At 39.9% G+C, this 20,009-nt stretch overlaps 1 protein-coding gene across 3 annotated transcripts in view; it reads right to left on the reverse strand.

Annotated features, from left to right (window-relative positions):
* LOC135163694 (sonic hedgehog protein) overlaps nucleotides 1-20,009 on the reverse strand; it is a 60,906-nt gene that overhangs the window by 29,115 nt on the left and 11,782 nt on the right. Inside the window, exon 1 of one of the 3 annotated variants that reach the window (XM_064123405.1) lies at nucleotides 3,643-6,440. The exons of the other annotated variants lie outside the window; for them this stretch is intronic. Coding sequence (XP_063979475.1) covers nucleotides 3,643-4,041 — 399 coding nt within the window. The 5' untranslated portion in view covers nucleotides 4,042-6,440. Of the gene's footprint in view, nucleotides 1-3,642; nucleotides 6,441-20,009 lie in introns of those variants that run through there. 3 annotated transcript variants of the gene reach the window in all.

Below are 20,009 nucleotides of genomic sequence, written 5' to 3' on the forward strand. Positions count from 1 at the left end.
AACGTCAACGCAGCCGATGACACCAGCTGCGATCGTCTCGTTATCGTTGGCGATGCCACCGGAGACGAGAGCTCATCTTGTCCCTTCTAGGTCATTCGATACGCGGGAGTAACAAAAGAGGATGAGAGGAAGGAGAGAAAAAAAAAGAGGAGGCAAAGAAATCGATGGGACATCGATCGGGCCCTCATCGCGGAGACAAAGGATGAAGAAACTGACGTCATTCTGGGCTTTTTGAGCGTTGGAGAAGACAAGAAATGAATGTCCTGGACTTTTGGAAATAATGGGGTAATTTTTTTGCTCGAATTTCGGTGAAAAACGGCGGGAATTTAGAGCCGTTTGAATCGTGATAGCGATTTGGGGGATGGGGAGTTTATTTATTTGGTGTTTGCTGGCTTTTTTGGAGGTGATTTACGATTGCAGGGAGCAGCGTCACCCGGAAGAACTATCGCATTCATTGGAGCGCGTGATTTCATTTGCAAGAGAGGACTTAATGATTGTCAACTAAATTTTGTGAGGGAATTTTTCAAAACAATAATACGTTGGACCAACTAACAGGACGTAGTAGAGGACAAGGGGGTCCTTGTGTGTACTCCATTCGACACCCCGGATTTTCATCTGGAAAACGTTAGGACGCTGGCGACGTTGGCTGTTTTCCAGTCATAAACAAAAGGGGTCTATGTGGGCCTGAGGTCCCTAGAACTACGAAAAGTGGAGGACAGTTCGCTCCACGACTTAACCGAGAGCACATCACCAAACTTATTTCTTTTTACATCCATTGTTTCATTTAATCCGGAATTTATCGGAGTTGCTGTATTCAATCGTTTATTTAATATAATCAACTAATGTAATACTTCTTAAAATAAGAAGCATTGGTTTTAGTTTATTTCCTGACACTCAGGGAATATTTCCCTACAATTTTGATCGTTATTACTGTCGTATGAATTAATTTGTACCTCTTCTTATCCTTTTAGTGAGCGAAATTGGAGGGATTTGTTTTCAACAGCATCTGATATTTCAATATCTTCTCCAACCTTATCCAATGTGCAAGTAGAGCAGTAGGGAAAATTCGTCTTGAGTAAGCAACAGTCCTCTTAATGATGGAGAAATTATTTTCCCGCCGCTTTTCTCAGAAAAAATCTTATCGAATCGCCGCTAATATGGATTATTCATTCGGACAACATCCACAAATACCTACAGAATGACTGAACCCCGGGATATTCCCGGTACACGGCGCAAATATCCCCAACAAGTTACAAAACGCTCCGGCAAACATTGACTCATTACTCTTTTCCCCAGAAAATCGGTGCATTAGTGCACATCTCTCCACGACATAATAATGAAATAAAAATTAGTAAACATTATGAATGTTTAACCAGCGTGAAGTATCACTTTAAGCTGAATTCAGAAAAAAGGAGTCAAGTGGCACTTCGTATTGTAACGATGATTGACGTAAAATTTTACGATGACAACTAATATATTCTGAGGATTCTCATGCCTAAGGACACTTCATTCAGAACGTCACTGTCTTCCTCAGAAATATTTTATTTGTTACTTCAGACAGTGAAATTGATGTTTTCATTGACGTGAAGTTCAGTGGTCTGAATCGTGATTGCTAGGTTTGTAAGCCTATTAATAAAGTCTGCAGCTAGACGGCTGTTTAGTGAGATATTGCCAGGGTTTTTTTTCCAGAAGCACTAAGTGACATTGTACCGTCAAAGTGAAGGCTATTTTCCCTGACGTTGTGACGTCATTTCAATTGATATACGGATGGTGTGTGTTCTTCGATTTGTTTTAGATTTTATAAATTTGATTTCAGATAATTCGCAGAAAATAAAGACAGCAAACAGGTGGCTTTAATTTTTGAAATATCTTCACTGAATAATACGCAGCCCAAAATATTCGATGAATTTCCAAAATTAGTTGTTAAGTCTCCACAATTATTTAGTAAACTATGAGAGCATTTATCGAACCGAACGATTTAGGGTACCGTCAGAGCCTCACATTGACTGATTTTCCCAGAAATATATTCCTACAGAAAATATTTTATATGAATTGTAAAAAAATATAATCTATAACAGACATATTTCAACTTCTCTCAAAAAAATTTTGTGATTTTGGATATCTAGCAGTCATTAATCAGAGGACGAGCAATTATTTGCATGTTCGTGTTAGAGAAAAGATTTCTGATTTTGGAGCTGACCTCGTTGAATGATTTCAAAGGCCATTTAATACTTCGAAGATTTAAAAATTTATGATTTCAGTGAGTTCAATGGTGTCAAAATGATCGCAAATTGATTTTATACTGAAGTGGCACCATGATTTTAGGAGAGAGTCTTGCTTGAAATTGATTTTAGTATGAAACCCACACCTGTTCTCGAAGTTTATTGCTGGCAGCAGGCACTTGAGAAATGTATATACCGTGAAGACAACCGACGGGTGAAGGCTGTAGAGAGATCTTGGAAAATACAGCGTAATTCTCAGAGTTTCGAATACTTTTTTCACATTTGTCTTACGGGCTTAATTTGATGAAACGGAATGCCCTGAAATTCCCCGTTGCAACATTTAATTACGTTTTTTGGAGTTCTCGATAGTTACTGCATTTATCATTAATGTTTTCGGGCCAGAGTTGACAGAGGAATGATGAAAAAAAAATATATATATATATTTATATATATATAATATGAATGATGAAAAAGAATAAAGGACAACCAAACCATTAAGTTTTATTTGCCGTAATTGGCGTAGCTTTAACGCGCCAAACCAAACACTGGTTATGGCTGCCATAAACCTACCCACAATCACTTAGGTGGCGCGCACGTTATTTATTTTTATTTTTCTTTTGTTTTTACTTCCTTCATTTACGTTAACCACATTAATTTCCCCTAATTTTGAATCCAAGGAACATTCCGCGAACTTTGTTATCTTTTTCGAAATTTTCGTATTTCTTGTGTCGTTTGAGAGAAATAAACATTCCGTCAATGTTTGAACGAGGGAAAACGCATCCGGTCAAGGTCCTCCTTTTGGTTGTGACAATGAGATAAGAGAGTGTAACAGTCAATAGTGAGAAAGAATGGGGATCTTTGTGCTGAACCGACGGTCAAAGGCTGCAATGGAAAATTAATTCTCTAAATGTTTTCAGATAATTATCTGCGATGAACTTCCTCATTCAGCGGTTCGATTCGAAGAATTTCTTTTTCGCTAAAAACGAGGCACGAGAGAGAGGGGAAGTTGTCAAGAAATGTTAGGGTATTGGAATAATTTGTGTACAAAACCTTCGTACGTACATAAATATCCGAGTATTATACAAAAAAATTATATAGAATTTTTATCTCCAATTCGTACCGATAAAATCTGTGTTTTCTCAAAATCTCAATTATTATTCCATAATTCCCAAAAAGAAAAAAAAAATACAAACTTGGGCAACACAACCCGTCATCCCTCGACCCACGAACCTTCAATTCACAAAAGCACCGGTGCGACGTCGGTAGGCATTTAAGAGACTGGAGGTGCAAAGTGTCGTATAAACACCAATAAATGCAGAATGAATAAAACGTTAACGATGCGTATAAAGCTTAGCGAGACAATTTGTCCCCCGGATGATTAAATCCCTGGAAAAACAATAAGAAAAAAATATATTTTTACCTGAGTCATGAGCCTGTCAGCTCCAGTGCCCTCCTCATCCTTGAAAATGATATCAGCATTGTAATTAGGTACAAGATCACGAAATCTGGTATGATCCCTCGATACTCGGCCCTCCGGCAATCCACTAGCTGGCAGTGTATTTTCACTGACATTTGGCACATGCTGTTTGAAAACTAATGGGGTGAGTTTGCGCAGTATTGGCCGCCTACCACCACCCCTACCAGGTCCACAAGCTAAAACCCCCGGTATCTCTAATGCCGGTAACCAAAGTACAAGAACAACAACAATAAGAATCCTAGGTGGATATCTTCTTCTAGTTCTACATCTTTGATAATTATCATTGTTACGTATTTTTTGCAGGTACGAGACCGATCTCGCATTGCCACCTAATTCCACCATAATATCACGTGGGTACTATCAAACAAATCAATCCCACTGGCGTGCGACGATAATACCACCACCACCTCTTTCCACTAGCCTCACTCACTTTTAACCATAACCAGGGCATCACACCCTGGTGGTTAACACTTGAAAATAACTTCACTTATTCCCAGTTGTCACCCAAAACCCTCAATCCACCTCCCACAATAGCATTGACAATAATCGGGTTAATCAATCACTCGAATTTGAAACTCCTGTTGTCACATTGACTCACTTCAATAACATGACACAATATCAGGGTAAATCAATCGTAAAATCATATTTTTTATTTTTAAATCGTAGGAAGCGATAAGGAAGAGTTGACACTTGACCGGCTTGAGGAGCAACAGTGTTGAATGTTGTAAAATCCCAGGAGTTGACCTATTACCGGACAGTGGACACTGCAACGTGGTCTTTTTGGCGTGCGAATGAAAATTACAAGGAGTGAAAGAGGAACGACTCTCTCGAGGTTTCGGTGTAACTCACACTTGCTACACTCCAAGTTTATCCCGTAGCTGGAAGCCAGTGGGTCCTAGGTGAGTGAGTGAGATGGCAATTGTTCAATCCCCACTCCCCGGGGTCTTGAAAAAAAATTCACCCGCCTCGTGGTCCCCGTTTAATACTGCTGTGTGAGCAGGTCTCCAACGATGTTCCCCTACCCCAGGTTCAGTACCCTACCGGTTGGATATCGATGACGTCAGGCCCGAGGGCGAGAGTTGATTGGTTCGAGGGCGTGGCGATGTAACGCGGATGGACCCCAGGTAAAAACTGACGAACAGGTGGCCAAGGAGTATCAGGGATTTGAAGGTGATAGAGTGTGTTGGGGGCTTTTTCGGGGGGGTATTCTAACCCTGGACTGTGAACTTCTGGTGGAAAGGTGGCTGATTAGTAGGTGCTTGATTGGTGATGATGGCTGGTGGTGTTGAAGAGGCTGAAGGGGTTGGAAGCTTCTGGTGGGGTGATTACGAGCCTCTTGATTGTGGATGATTGGCGAGAGGAGATTGTTTTAACGAGTCATTTGGCGATGGTGGAGGGCACTCTTTAGGTTTGGGAAAACAGTTGGGCCAAACTAATCCACTGGTTGCAAGTCCCTTCACGGTTTTGGCGAATGGGACGTCTTCTTGTTTATTTTGGGGACCAATATATTGCACTTTCCTATCAATCACATTTGTCTTGGATACTTCAAGGCACTTGCTTCAGGATGATTGACAAAGGAAGGTATTTTCCTTGAGACTTAGAGATTTAAATATATCCTTCATTTTGGAAATAGACTTTCAAAGTCTGAATTATGTCCTCATGTTTTTAATTTACTCTTGCCTCTTCGATGAATTTTCTTCTTGAAGAATCCAACTTCTCTAATTTAGTCTTATTGATGAGGGAACTCATTTCGAAGGGCATTGATTGGTTTGAAATGTTGATCTGCTTGAACGTGGCAAAGTGGTCTTTAATTTGAGAAACACTTTTCCTGGAAACTAATCCATCAAGATAGATAGAAAGATTATTGCAAATTTCATTTCAATTGAGCGCCACCACAACTTCCGTCCTGAATGTTCCAAATTTCCAAGTTTGGGAGGAGCTCTTCATTTTGCGAAACTGTTTTTAAAAATTGGTCATTCCAGGGCGGACACGATGACTTCTTGCGACGTCTCAAAGAATTCAAAAAATCATGTACACTAAATTTGTAAAAAATTCCTCGATTCAGTTGAACTTGTTCAACCTGGCGCCAGACTGAAGGATCCACTGATATTTTAGATATCACATTCGTCACGATTCGAGTGCTTACAGATGATCGTGACAATGATTGAGCGCATCTCGACGAAGACAAATTATACTTTTTCTCTTGAAGTTTCTAATCTAATCTTTCTGAAGTTGACGTCTGATTTTGTTCATCCGCACTGTCACCGACCATTCGATTAGCCAACAATAGTTTCGAATCGGCGAATGATGGTCTGGATCCATCAAAAAGCCTCGAAATCCGTGTCTTCACTCCCTCATTTTCCCACCAACATTCATAATCACTTAACGAAGCTGTCGCCATAAAGAGATACATCGGACATCGTGATGTCCGCACAACAACTGATACCAGCGTTCTTGTCGATTTTCGACACAAGCTTCCTCACTTCCCCTTCCCCCATCAACGCCTGAGATAAGATATACCCCCAGGAGTTGATCAACTGTCAAACTGTCGACAGTTGCGCGGGTCGTTGATGCAAAAAATAATAATACATTCACCGATTCTCACATCGATACGACATTTTATCGTATAATTTCATCTTCTCTCCCTGATAAGCGAAATCGATACGTAATCTTTATCACCGTGCATGAGAATGATTTCTCTATGTCCAATAGTTGGTATCAATTCAATTACCATTGATTCGCTGTATAACGATCGTTGAACGATAATAAGATGCGAAAGGGGGAATACGTATAAGTACGATGAAGTACCCATTTGGAGAAGTGAAGGCGGTAACATTCGAGCCAACTCTACATGAGGTAGAATCGATTCTTGGATCATACATAATCGTGCAACGGTTGAATTGGTCGTTTCAGGTCGTATACAATATGCAAATTATCGTACGAGTCAGTTTCAATAACAGACGCCGGGAGATGATACAATGTTACACACCTTGTAAACCATTCTGTGTATGTGTGTATCCTTTTTGATACGTTTGCGCCAAACGAGGATAAAGTGAATTATCAGGTTAAGATTTAATACGGCAATTTTTTTTTTTGCATGCAAATTGCGTATTACAATATATTAAACCAATTTGCACTTAGTTGTTATATATAACGTTATTCCGTGCCCACATGGGTAATTATTTTTGAATTGCCAGCGCGGGATATTGAAGGATAAATAAATGAAGTATCGGTTGAGATAAATTTAACCATTAGTCTTATCTCATGACTGACAAACTCGAAATGAGTTATCCAATATTGGATATTGGTATTCACAATTTTTTCGACATTTGGCAAATAAAAATAAGGGATATGGTAAATAGAGGCCCTACGGGTAATTTTGGAGGAGGACATTAGGATTCGCTTTTAAGCGATTTGTACGAGTCTTCTTCGCACAACCGCAAAAATTGAGGATGGCCATCTCAAATATTTATCAATGGTCTCGTGCATTTGGGGAATGAGGAGGAGGGGTAGAACAAACATAAGATCATTTCCATACATTCGTGGGTAAAATTTGCTAAGAGTGGATTTTGCGATGGTCCTCATTTTAACCAAAAAATTATCCTCAACGATTTCCAATATTTACTATTGGTTGGCAGCAAATATATTTTAGGGCGAGTGCGATAGGGATTTTTACTCTCGAAATAGTCTTATCATATCATTCATCCATTCATGAAAGTTTTTAATTGCGGGAAATATTTCGAAGACTAATTCTGCAATTTTGCTCATTTTAAACCCAAAATATTGGTCCTAAGGGCTCGCAGTATCTTCTAAAGGTATCCAACGACAAAGTCTGCATGTAGCCACCCGATCTGCCTCCTCCCCCACTGCACCACCAGTAGTCACCAGAAGGCACCACGGTCTTATAAAAATCCCAGCATCAACTGGAAGCACTCAGAACGCAGGGAAGTGGCTGGAGACAGAGAAAGGCAAAACTGGCGGAAAGTGTGGGCATCACAAAGATGCCGACATTGAGATGGTGAAAGAGGGAGGAAGGTAGCCAACAGCAAGGGTACCGTGGAGCAGAGGGGGAGTTTGAGGGCTCCAAAAGAGGGGTCCTGAGAAGGCACGAACCCCAATAATAGCACCAGAATTTATATACCTGCACGAAGTTGGTATGAGGGAGGATGAAGAGGAAGAGGAGATGCTCACCTCGGTGTGTATCCTCTCCAGGTATGGCTCTTTAACGGGCACTTGGGCGCCAAAGCCTTTGTACGTTAGCATCTCATTGATTCCCATCACTTTCACCGACTCGTTCATTCCGCACACATTCGAACTGAGAATTCTTTCACTCTGGTCCTCTTCGATTAATTTTTGAGGGAAGATACGATCAATTTCATACGTCAAATAGCAAAGATCGTCTGGACGACTCTCATAGTTTACACTCCCAGAAGAATTCGATTGATGTTAACGAAGATCGGTAATTGTTACCTTATCGTTAGTTACAAGGACTAATCATGATACTCTATCAAGTCCGAACTGTGACGTAATTTGATAATTTTCAATTCATTTTAAGTGATTTTGTGCTTAAAAAGCCAGACGTGCAATAGTTACTAAAATCCGTGAAAATGACCAGTTTGAAATTTGCAAAATTTTTACACCAAATGTGAAGATAAAAAACATGTCGTGACATTTCGAAAATTTATCTCAGCAATTTGTAACTGTGATATGATTTTGGATTTTATGAAAAGTATAAGGGACTCGTCATCGCGAAATTTCGCGATATCCTGAGTAATTATTAATTACGTTATTACCCGGTTCCAAATGTTCCGAAAATATATTCTCTGACCCATCTACCATGATTATCAAAAAAGTTCCGATCCCTACGTATCATCACTCCAGTGATCCATCCAATTTCCTTCGGCTTTGTTCACGAATAAAATGAACTCTCAAGGTGAGAACGCAAAAGTTGTAAATTCTCAAAGTTAGATCAATGTTTTCCGGGGCAAATCGAATATGACATGCGGTGGATAGTGAGGAATCGATGGAGTAAGCCCAGTGAATACCTTTCCCGAGTTTCTGGCTTCCTATCATCCATCACTCGTGGACCAAAGCGACTACCATCTCTCCAAATCGTCGAAGACACCGGTCGGCAAGAAGAGAGGGGGTGAGGAGCAAGAGAGGAGAGAAAGAATACTCCGTCGGCGGCTTTTCAGTCCCATCTTTTCCATAACCACATGCCGAGACCCTCCAAATATTGTGAAAGGTCTAGAAAAGGTTTGAAATATATGAAATAGATTTTGACTCGATGCGTGCCCATCCTATGTTCTGTTTCTGTTCTCAGGTGAAAAAAAGTTGAAGTGAGAGGGACCGATTGTTCTCTCTTGTCTTGTTTTTTTTTCCCCCCTGTGTGATGCTGAGGATTTTAACCACATGAAAAGTGCTCGATTCCTTTCCTCCCCCCGGGGGGAGGACGAGGAGGAGGAGGGGGGGGGGGAAGGTGGAGGAGAGAATCCATAACGGTGTACATGTATGTGTGGACGATGAGAGTAAAAGAGAGACAGAGGTAGGATCGTTCCAACGAGAGATCGAGTAGGCTCTTTAACAACTGGCGGCTCTTTGAACTCCGTTCACTCAGCGGCACGAGGAGCCATTTACATTTTACACGCGAAAATACAGTTTATGGCCCGGGCCAATCATCGCGCGAGCCTGTCGTTGCGCAGTCTCACACACCTCAGCTCGTTTCTTTTAACAATATTTTTTTTTTCAGCCTCCTTACTTTATTCACTGTGCTTTTTTTTCTTCATACACGTGTGCAAAATCATCTCTCATGTCCACACATTGAAGAATGTGAGAGAGGAGAAAAAAAAAGTTGAGGAAATGATACGTGTAATCATGCAAATAACGCAATTTTACTCAGCTTATTAATCCTACTTTTCGTAATAAGACAAAAACGAGGAACATGTTGAGAAAAAGGAAGAGCAGAATAAACGAAGAAGAAAGTACGAGGGAGCTCGTAAGTTAGCACGTGGTAGTGGCAAAAGTATAGAGAGACACAGATGAAAAAGGAATGTGTAAAAAAAGTGAATAAAAAGGGAAAAAGAAGGAGGTAGAGGAATCACGAAGAAATGAACCGACGCGAAGGGAGAAACCGAAAGGAGGCAAGTTGCAGGAGAGGCTGCCTGGGACCGCTCTTTGGGAAGGCTGAGGACCACACAGGATGCGGCACGCGCGCGCTCTACCGGGTGGTCATGCACACGTTGCGATCGGTAACACTCGGCAATAGTCGTTAAGTTTCGTTCGCACTCGGCTCATCCCGGTGGTCGAGAATCACCGATGGGCCACACATATCGCGCACGCGCGCAACGCTTCCTGGGTGGCATTCACTCGCCGGCCGGCTTGCCAGCAGGGACCCCCTTACAAACACCCGTGGTAGCTTTAGCCTCCACGAGCCACTCTACAACCTGTTAGTGTCGGGCATCCTCGTATTTATTCCCCACCCCGTCCACCACTACCAGCAACAACAGTGTGTTATTTCTCCTTATTTCTTTACTTTTTTTTTTCTTTTTTTTTTATAACCTCATCCTTCGTACCCACCTCATTCTCAACTGATTCTTACAACGAGCGAGACAAAGATGGCGGCAAGTTACCCCGTTGTACATGTGGGCCCCCTCTCCCTCTCCCTCTTTCTCTTTCTTTCACCATTTCGCGTCGTCTCAGACACGAACAGGATGGGGGTGGGAGAGGGGGCCCTACAGGCATCACTGGAGCCTTCTAATAAGATTCCAATTTGTCAATTAGAGGGAGGACGGGCCCCTCCCGACACCTAGTTTCAACTCCCCTTCAAAAGGAGGAGAGACTCACTGCTCTTGTCCTCTCATCTTGTTCATCTTCACCCAATCCCTTATAACACTTTTCCACCGTCACGCGCACCTTCATCGAATACCACTCATTTTTTTAAAATACTTTTTTTCGGCCTTTTTGTACTCAGGTATTTTTTTTCAGACTCGTTCGCACGAGTATGGTATCATGAGTTTTGGTTTTTTTAATCTTGTCGGCGGAGCCGGATCGAATTTCCGGTATTTCACGGTTGTAAAATTTTTCGTGTCTCGTTTTCAATTTTTTTCTTAATGGAGGGCTCCGGGGGGAGTGAGGGGTTGGGGGCATTTTTTTTTTTCGAGTGTTATATACTTTCGTTTTATGTCGACGCGATTCAGTTTTATTGTCATTATTACCGTTTACGTTTTATGCTTTTGTTTTATTCGTGAATTATTTGGCTTTCGTTTTTTGGTTGATTTTTATTGGGGTGAGGAAGAGTTATGGTGGAGAGTTGTGAGCATTTCATGTTGGAAAATTAATCGCTCTTCGTCGCGTTAAAGGCTGCACTGGGTAACCGCGACTTGTCGCACTCAGAGAGGTGAGGGGAATTTTATTGCGTGTCGTTACATACTCAGAACAAGTATAATGAGGTTGAGAGGATACTTGAGATTATCATCAAAGAGGACCGAGAGATCGTGATGAGAGTGGTGCATGGGGTAAAAGGAGATGGATGAAATTTGGATTTCATGTGATGGAAAAACTTGTTCGTTATCGATGTGAAGAGCAATGCAATTGTTCGTAAAATCACAGTGTAATCCAGAAAATCACGGACATTTGTGGCCAATCAGTGTGATATGCAAGACATTATTCTCAGCGTTGGTATAAAATTAAAGAGATAACAGAAAAATTGAAGTAATATCGCGCCTCATGGAGCATTCGCAGAACACTGACATCGAAGGCGGAATTTCTGCTCATGAATGGAAAGAAGCCAGGACTCAATTTAGCAAAACTCGACAGCTAATTAATTAAAATTCTGAAAAAAACGTTCTTACATTTTTATTTATGAAATACTTTATTTTTCAAAAGATAAAATTTTGTAGGAAATTGGTCGTTATTGGAATACCTTCTAAATGAGGTAATGATCGATTGTCAATCCACGTGATTGTGCGATTGTTTATTCCAAACGTTGACATGTCCTCATCATCTAGAATCAATAGTTATTTCTTACAAAATCGAAACTGTCAACCATTTGTTGCTGAAATTTCTAGGAATCTCCAACAATCAGTGGCCCAACTGCAACGACCAAATGTCTTCCAATAAATGTTTGTTAACCGAATCACTCAAAAATTTCATTTGAGGTAATTTATCTTTTAATTGGCTCTCACGCGACGTTAGCGCCATAAAATATCAGTTGCAACGAAAACGACGCTTGGAATTAGCGGGATTGGATGAACCACTTGAAACCAACAACTGAGAATGATTTTCTCCCCCGTTTTTTTGAACGGTTTTTGGGTGAAGAACGATGAGGAGTTGAAATCCTCTCAAACTGAATAGTCCAAACGCTGACCAACGCTGGGTGGCTTCGATCGGAGTCCCGCGTGCGGCGGCGTTCGACTCTTCTCGTTTTTTGTTTACTCACCAAGCGAACTGGTTTTGCGGTTATACGCTCAAGAGAGGAGAGGAGACCAACGCTTGCAGACCGTCTCATCGGCGTCCTCTTTTCTTCATTTATGTTTTTCCCTTTTTTCGGGAATTTCTTTCTTTTTCATGCTCGTTGTCTCCTCGGGATACCCCCCTCGTATCCTCCTTCGGTGAGCAAAGAGAATTCTGGCTATTTTGGGGTACGCAAATAACGACTTATGCGTGACTTAGGTGGGACTCGGGAGATTAATAATTACAAGGGACTGCAATAGCAATTGGAGACAATATTAGGATGAGAGAGGGCTCCATAAGAAAGACAGTTGGATACAAATTACTTAATTATCATTTACGCTGGCAATTTTCTTGGGACAATGAAGAAAAAAATCGGAAAATAGAGTTCACCTCACCATTATCTCTCTGCTTGTTATTTCCCATTTTAATTATTATTTAAATAAAATAAATTCACGTACAGAAACAGTTCACAAACTTCATATTTTCGAATCATTGTACATCATTCCCAATCAATATTAGAGAATATAAAATTGATCCATTAAAATGCTTCTATTCAGGAAAAAAAACTGAAAAATCCCTGCAATGAGAATCCGCGGATATTCTCTCCATTACTCCACGCTCACTATCGAAACATCGTCATGGTGAATGCACCATGACGATTAAACTTTTACTACACAAGCCCACAATCTCCAATCATTAATCCTCACTCAATAAAACTCCGAAAATGCTCTCTCACCTCTGACCAATGCTCACAGAGTCACATCCCGTTACCTCCCACCACTCTTTCTAATCATCATAAATTCCTCCTCTCTAATCACTCCGGACCTGTAGTTCGACTCAACAATAACGAAGAATTTGCCCCGTTGAATTAATTTCAAGCGGGGACTCCAAAAATTAGCGGACAATTCCATTAAAAATGTAGGAAAAATTGATGGCTCGACGACAAAAAGAATTTTATGATTCAATTCTGTTAATGAATTTTAATCCATCAAAATCAACCAATTTTCCCGTTTTTGTACAGTACTTTCCAATTGATGAACTCTTTCTATTTAAATTTCAATACCACAAGGTAAATAATAATTCATATTTTTTATTACCGAAAATTTAAAACTTTTTATAATTAACGCGATATAATCACATGACATCACCCTTCAGCTTCATGATGTTGCTCTTGGAAGCAATTCTATTTATTTCTCATTTAATTTCTACTTCTCTCTGCTTCCCGTCCACCCTCCTCCCTCATGAGCCTAGTCAGGGATGAATGGGACGCGTACCCCCTCCCAACAGGGACTCAAGCGTTTATATGATCTAGGTCCTCGCGCGCAGAGACAAAGGAATGCTCGCCTCCTCCACGTCTTTTAGGTTTTCTTGGACTCGTGCACGGCGTCCACCTTGACTCCTGCGATTCTCCAACTAACCCTGTACCTGTACCTGCGTACCGCAAAAGAGAGCTAAGGAGAGTTGGTTGGGTGGGACACGGGGTAGAGGGAGGAGAAGAATAAGAGGAGTGCCGGAGGAATAGGCCATTCCACTTATACGCTGCTCGGATTCAATTAACTCTCCACCTTTCCTCCCTCTCTGTCTTTTCAACGTCTTCGGGCACCTCCACCCGTGTACTGAATTTTTTCGTTTATTTTCGTTTCATTTATTTTTCCTCGGGAGTTACATTTTTTAAGGGGAGGGATTATTATTTTTTTTTTTCACAGTGATCATGTTTGATGTAATTCAATACTTTGAGACGGCTCTTTCGGGATTTATCAGCGGTTGACAAGATGGCGGGGAGAGTGGATATTGATGAGTTAAAGGGAATCGAGTTTGATAGGGGACCGAAACACTCCAACGCGTTTTGGAGATGTTATCGGGGAATTCAACACATCGTTTTTGGAGTTCAGTGATTGCTAGGGTCGCGGTGGGGGTGACGATTTATGTAATTTTTTAGGAGAAAAGAATTATAAGAATTCGTTGTTTCTCTCAGATGTTTAATTTTATCCCGAATTAAATTAAATTCAAATTCAGGAAAAATATTACGTTGAAATTAAAATTGTGCGGAATCAGCATGTTAATTTGATGTAAAATTTATCTACTCGTCTGATGATTTGTCATTTTTTCCCTAATAGTTAAAAATTTTAATGGAACGGAGCGTGGAAATAACCGATGGAGCTTCGTGAAACTCGTTGAACGTTGAAGGATTTTTGCTTTTCGAGGCGCAATAAGTCGGGAATTTATTGTATTTCTATTCGAAAATGATAAACACCCCAGACATACGATAATGGACGATAAAAACATGAAGTGAGAAAATAACAAGTAACAAATGATTGAAAATTCATGACTTGAACGCGCGTGTGTGGGGACATCCTGGATTTTCGTGAGCGGCATAAGTAGAAAAGGACGCTGAAAATATGGCAAAGTTGAGTAAAGTAGTTGAGATGCTCTTACATGGGGCTAAGGGGAGACAGGGCAGGTCTTTCGATCGCGTGAGAAAGCGGCTCTACCGCGCGATAAGAGGGTAAGAATACTCGCGCCTAAAGGTGATTCCAGTGAGTGGGGTGGAAGGAATGGGTTATAATGTTGACACTCGAATTATACCTTTTTTAATATGAAATGGAAAGGAGTCAATCTTTTTCACATGTATCCACAGTTATCAGAGGCTATTTAGATTTTATTACGCCCGTTGAATGACGAGAATCATAAGTGAGGAAAAAAGTTGATGAAAAATTGTCGAACTAATCGAGAAAATTATTCAACGTGTGTGACAGGCGATTAATTTTTCTTCGGTAAATCGGAGCAATCGGATAAATCCAACAAATGGGAAATTAGGAAACACATTTACCTCTGAGCAGAGCAGACCTGATGTCCTCGATACGACGAAATATGTTCTTTCAAATTTCTACAATTGCTAATGAAATATTAAGAAAGATCGAAAGACTGGAACACCAACGAAAAGCTAAAACACATTCTTTTTCCTGCTCATACACACCAATGCGTCACGCGCTTTGATACCATAGCTAATGACGTGTCGGATTAATTGTAAAGATCTCGCCGTGAAAGTCGTAAATGTCGACGACGTTTCCCACCTTCAAAGAGAGTTTCATTTATCGTTTTTAACACAAGTGGGTCTTTGATTCCAAATGAGTTAAACGCCTTTTTGTTTTCAATCTCCATCGTGATTGAAGACACTGTTTTTTCGGTGTCACTGATTTATTTAAAAATATACCAGAGGGTTCCGTAATCAGGGTTTGCGTTGAAAAATAATCATCGTCTTGTTTGTCGTTAAAATTCAACATCCTATCGATCGTCTATTTCATGTTTCCCAGATGCAAAAAAATTAAACACGGGTCGTTCGATATCACCTTGAGCATTCAAAATTGATGTCTGAATTATTCATTTCTAAATACGAACATTGGAGCATTTAAATCATAAACCCCGGAATGAAAAGTTATTTTGACTCCAACGGACCTGTATTTGTCATTCAGAAAACAATAAAATTATTGATAAATACTACATGCAATATCGAATATCATAAAAAATATTAAAACGTTCAATCACCTTTTTTCAATTCTACTTGAAGATGAGTTTTCTAAATTCCCTTGTCCTTCCTGTCTGACTCAAAATTAATTTTTCCCTTACTCATAATTACATCTTCCATCTCTTCGATTCATTAAGGTACCTTCATGAAAATTCACTCTAAGACAATTGTATCCATGAAAACTGTCTCCCACCCCCCCTCCGCCCAAGATACCCTCCATATTAAAATTCCCATACTAAAAAAATAATAATAATTCCGAAACTAAACGACAATATGAATTTTCAATTTAATGAAAATGATCATAAACGACTAAAAATCCAAAAGTCTCCAGGAGAAATGAAAAAAAAAAAACGAGCGAGTATTAATTAACGCAATCGGCAATTAATTGGCAAAAATATAGCGTGCCAGTTTTGGGCCTTGCGTTGGCCAGTACAAGACTGAAATAAAGTACACGTCGTGTCTGGAGAGTCCAGCAGCTTCTCCAGCAGTACGATAGAGTAGTATTTCGATCCTTCTCGATGTCTACATCTATCTCGCTCTTTTGGTTTCCCACGAGAACCACCGCCGCCGCCTTCTGGAATGTCGCTCTCCCCTCCTGCCTCATGCCGTGGCTTCTCCCGCTCCTTAAAGCCCTCCACCAAACGTCCGAGGCCTATCTCCGACTCTTTTGCTCCCGTTTGCTTCAAAACTTACCTTCAAAGCACCCATCCTGATATACCTTTACAAATCCACCTCTTTCTTACTCCTTCACCCTTTGATGCTCTCACGATATTCCTTCATTCCTTCCTTCTCCCTCTCTTTCTCTCTCTCTCCCTCTCTTGTACTTTTTTATCCTCTTATTCTTCTTTTCACTCTGTGTCGAGGAGCTAAACAGGGTGCACGAATATACATTGCATCTTCTCGCTGCTCTCAAGGAGGAGACGACAAGGGATAAACCCGTGAAGGATAAACTACGAATTTCAACATTAAAATTATTCCAAATGGAATTGATAATTTTCACCTGATTTTTTGGCATTTTTTGGGAACAGACGATCCAAAAGTCGAAGTATCGTGGAGGGAGTCAGAGCTGTCGATTTTGCATGCCATGCAGATCTCAATATCAAATTTTAATTTGGGGATTTTTGCAGTCCGATCCCGACGATTAATTATTAGATCGATTCGTTAATTCCTACCAATTGCTAATTGATACGAATGACGATAAGAATTAAGAAGCCTCATTTCATGCAGCTGAATCGTTACACTTTTTAACTTCTTTATCAGTGCACGTTGTTATTATCGCTTTCGGCTGCAGAGATAATTTTGCACGTGGGATTATTTATTTTACCTTCCTTCGTTGTAAAAGTACTGTTTCTTACACGTGGGGGTGTGCAGTATTCGCTCAGAGGGAACGCGAGGGTGTGAAATGGTGATTTTCGTACTTTGCTCCCTGATGAAGGGGGGAAAGTGAGGACTTTATGTTCTAGAATGGAAAGTGGCTCCCGAACGTGGAAAATTTTGACATTTGTACCAGCAACTTCCACCCTTGATGCACAAGACATTATTTATCACTGTGTGACGTACACTATTTCGTATTATTATTGGGCCCAAAACCCCTTCGCCTCGTTCGGTCAAAGGGCAGTTTATCGGGCCTGATGACAGATATTTTTTTCACAAGAGTCGAATCCGATTTTTCGTCATCAGATGTGGAAAATGGGGTTTTGCAGATGGGAAATTTAGGTGCGCGCAATTTACGTCTTCGAGAAAACCGGATTATCGCCTTCGAACGATGATTTTTATGTCTGATCGCCAATATGTTTACTGGTCGTCCAATGGCCGTTCAATTGTTCCACGTTAAAGGCGGCTTTTGGACGATAAAGAGAGAGTGCATCAATGGAATTCTCATATAGAGAGTATCAATACGGAATGGTTCGATTATTCTGTGAACTGCGAAATGTCAGATTTTCCGGAGGGGATTCCACTTTGAATAAAGGATTTTTCCCGCGTGAAATCTTCAGAACTAAAAAAACGCTGAGTAATCCAGTAAACCACAGTTTTCACATGAAAACCAATGATGGAAAAATTTATGATAAATGTATTCTATTCTGTTTTGACATGTTTAATGTCTCAAAAAATGTACCTCTGGAATTTTCGAAGGAAAAGGGAAGTTCCGGAGGCGCGGTGATGAGGCGAGAGATTTATGACTAGCAAGGTTTTTGGTTATGAATGGGGGGATTCCTTTATTAATGGAGACCCGGATTTAGAAGTTTTTCGCCTCCGGCTCTGGCGTGACTAATTTACCCCAACATTTTTTTTTACTCCTAATTGTTTAAAAGTCACCTTCATTATCTAAACGATTTTTTTCTCTCATGTCGAATCATTTACAAATTACATTATAATTATAGGAGTTGAATGAATTTTCGTCGGGGGTGATTCAAAACATTCAAGAATTGGATCAGAACTCGGCTTTGATGCTGACAGAGAATGATAAATAAAACGAAATTGAGAAAAATTGTAGGAATCATTGCACCGGGAGGAAATACTGGCTCTGGCGAGAACTTACATGTCTGAAGTGAGAATGTTTGATGGAGCGGAACAGATTAACTTGATGGAAATTAACCAACTAGATAGAAAGCGAGATACGGTCTTCCATAAAAATGAAATTTTTCTAGTGATCATCAGTAGTAATACCCCAAGACCTTCAAAATTAATCCATAATTAATAATAATAATAATCCGATAATTAATTCATAATTATCGCATGTAATACCACAAGAGCTCCGAAATTATCGGATATTTCCCGATAGGTTCGTTGCAAACAAATGAACGTGTCAAGTTTTCCAGTTTAAAAATCACGAGCGCGAAGCGCGAGTGATTTTTCTGGAAAACTTGACGAGCTTATTTGTTTGTAGGGAACCTTGAGGGAAATATCAGATAATTTCGAAGTTCGAGTGGTATTCGGGGGATTATTTTTTGCATCCAAATGTTGGCCGATAGAATTGCACCATGAGACATAATTTTCAACGAATTGCCATTTAATCTGTCAGATACAATTGAGGGTTACTTCAACATTTGTTTTTTTTTATATATATCAACATGCAAAATTTCCAGTGAAATTTCCAAAAATATCCGCTGAAATACCGTGTTGACTATACAAAATAACGTCGAATGGTGCAATCCTATTGGCCAAGATTTGGATGGGAAAAATAATCGGAAATATCCGGATTTTGAATTATCGGATATTTCCGATAGTTATCGGAATTAATTTCGTGGATTAATTTCGTGGATTAATTTTGAAGGTCGAGGGGTATTTGGCTGGATAATTTTTTCATTCCAATTTCAAGCAATTAAATGTATGGCATTTGACATCATATGATATGGTTTTCACTGGTAGTTGTGGCTTCCAGCGTATACATATTTTCTGTCTGCACAAAATGCAGAGAATTGTTTCGAAATTGTGGCTTTTGTCTTCACCGTATTATTAGGAACATTATTTTTAATTTTTTGATCAATAATGTCCAAGGATTCTCCTCCAAATCTGCTCATGTCGAGGTAAAGTCTTTGAACTTGATTTTTTCTAATGACAGTTTTGGGGTTTGAAACGCGTACAAATTGTTTATCGGATATTTTCATGGCTGAGCAACAAACAGGGAAATATTCGAAAAATATCTGAAGTAAAACCGTTCTACTTGTACCACGTGATGGGAAATGCCACCATTTGATTAGTTGAAATTGGGATGAAAAAAATAATCAGAAATGTTTAACAGAAAAAAAAGAATCTGGAGTACGATAATTATTTGAGCTGTGAGAACTCCATAGCTTTATATATTAGAAAAACTACATTAGTGAAAAAAGATTTTTGTTTTGACAAAAAACGGTCCACGCGAATTTTCCGTTTCGCCATAAGAATCAGTTAATGGCCCTAAACTTGTAGTGTTTTTTTTTTCAAAATTATTTCTTCCAGGAAAATTATCATTAATTAATATTTGACAGAAGAGACTATTTACTGACTACAACATTAAATTTACTTGGCATTAGCACGTCTTATGAAAATATTTGTTTAGAGTTATTGATGGCCAGTAAATATACTGATAAAAAAAAAATTTTTCTGTCCAGTGCCTAACTAAAAAACAAAAAAATCGCTCGATAAATTCCCTCCGCAAACTTCAATATCATCCTATCCCCTTCGATTCGCTGTTTCTTCCTACGAGTTCAACTCCATTATCGTCTACACTAATAATAATGATGGTTTACACATTGCTACCTATGTTTGTACCGCATGGGTAATAAGATGGTCGGTTCCAGCGTGATTGCATGTACAACGGGTGTCTCTATTTGTCCAGCATTACCTCCGGAAA

This window comes from Diachasmimorpha longicaudata, chromosome 1 (assembly GCF_034640455.1).
Source record: "Diachasmimorpha longicaudata isolate KC_UGA_2023 chromosome 1, iyDiaLong2, whole genome shotgun sequence".
NCBI lineage: Eukaryota > Metazoa > Arthropoda > Insecta > Hymenoptera > Braconidae > Diachasmimorpha > Diachasmimorpha longicaudata.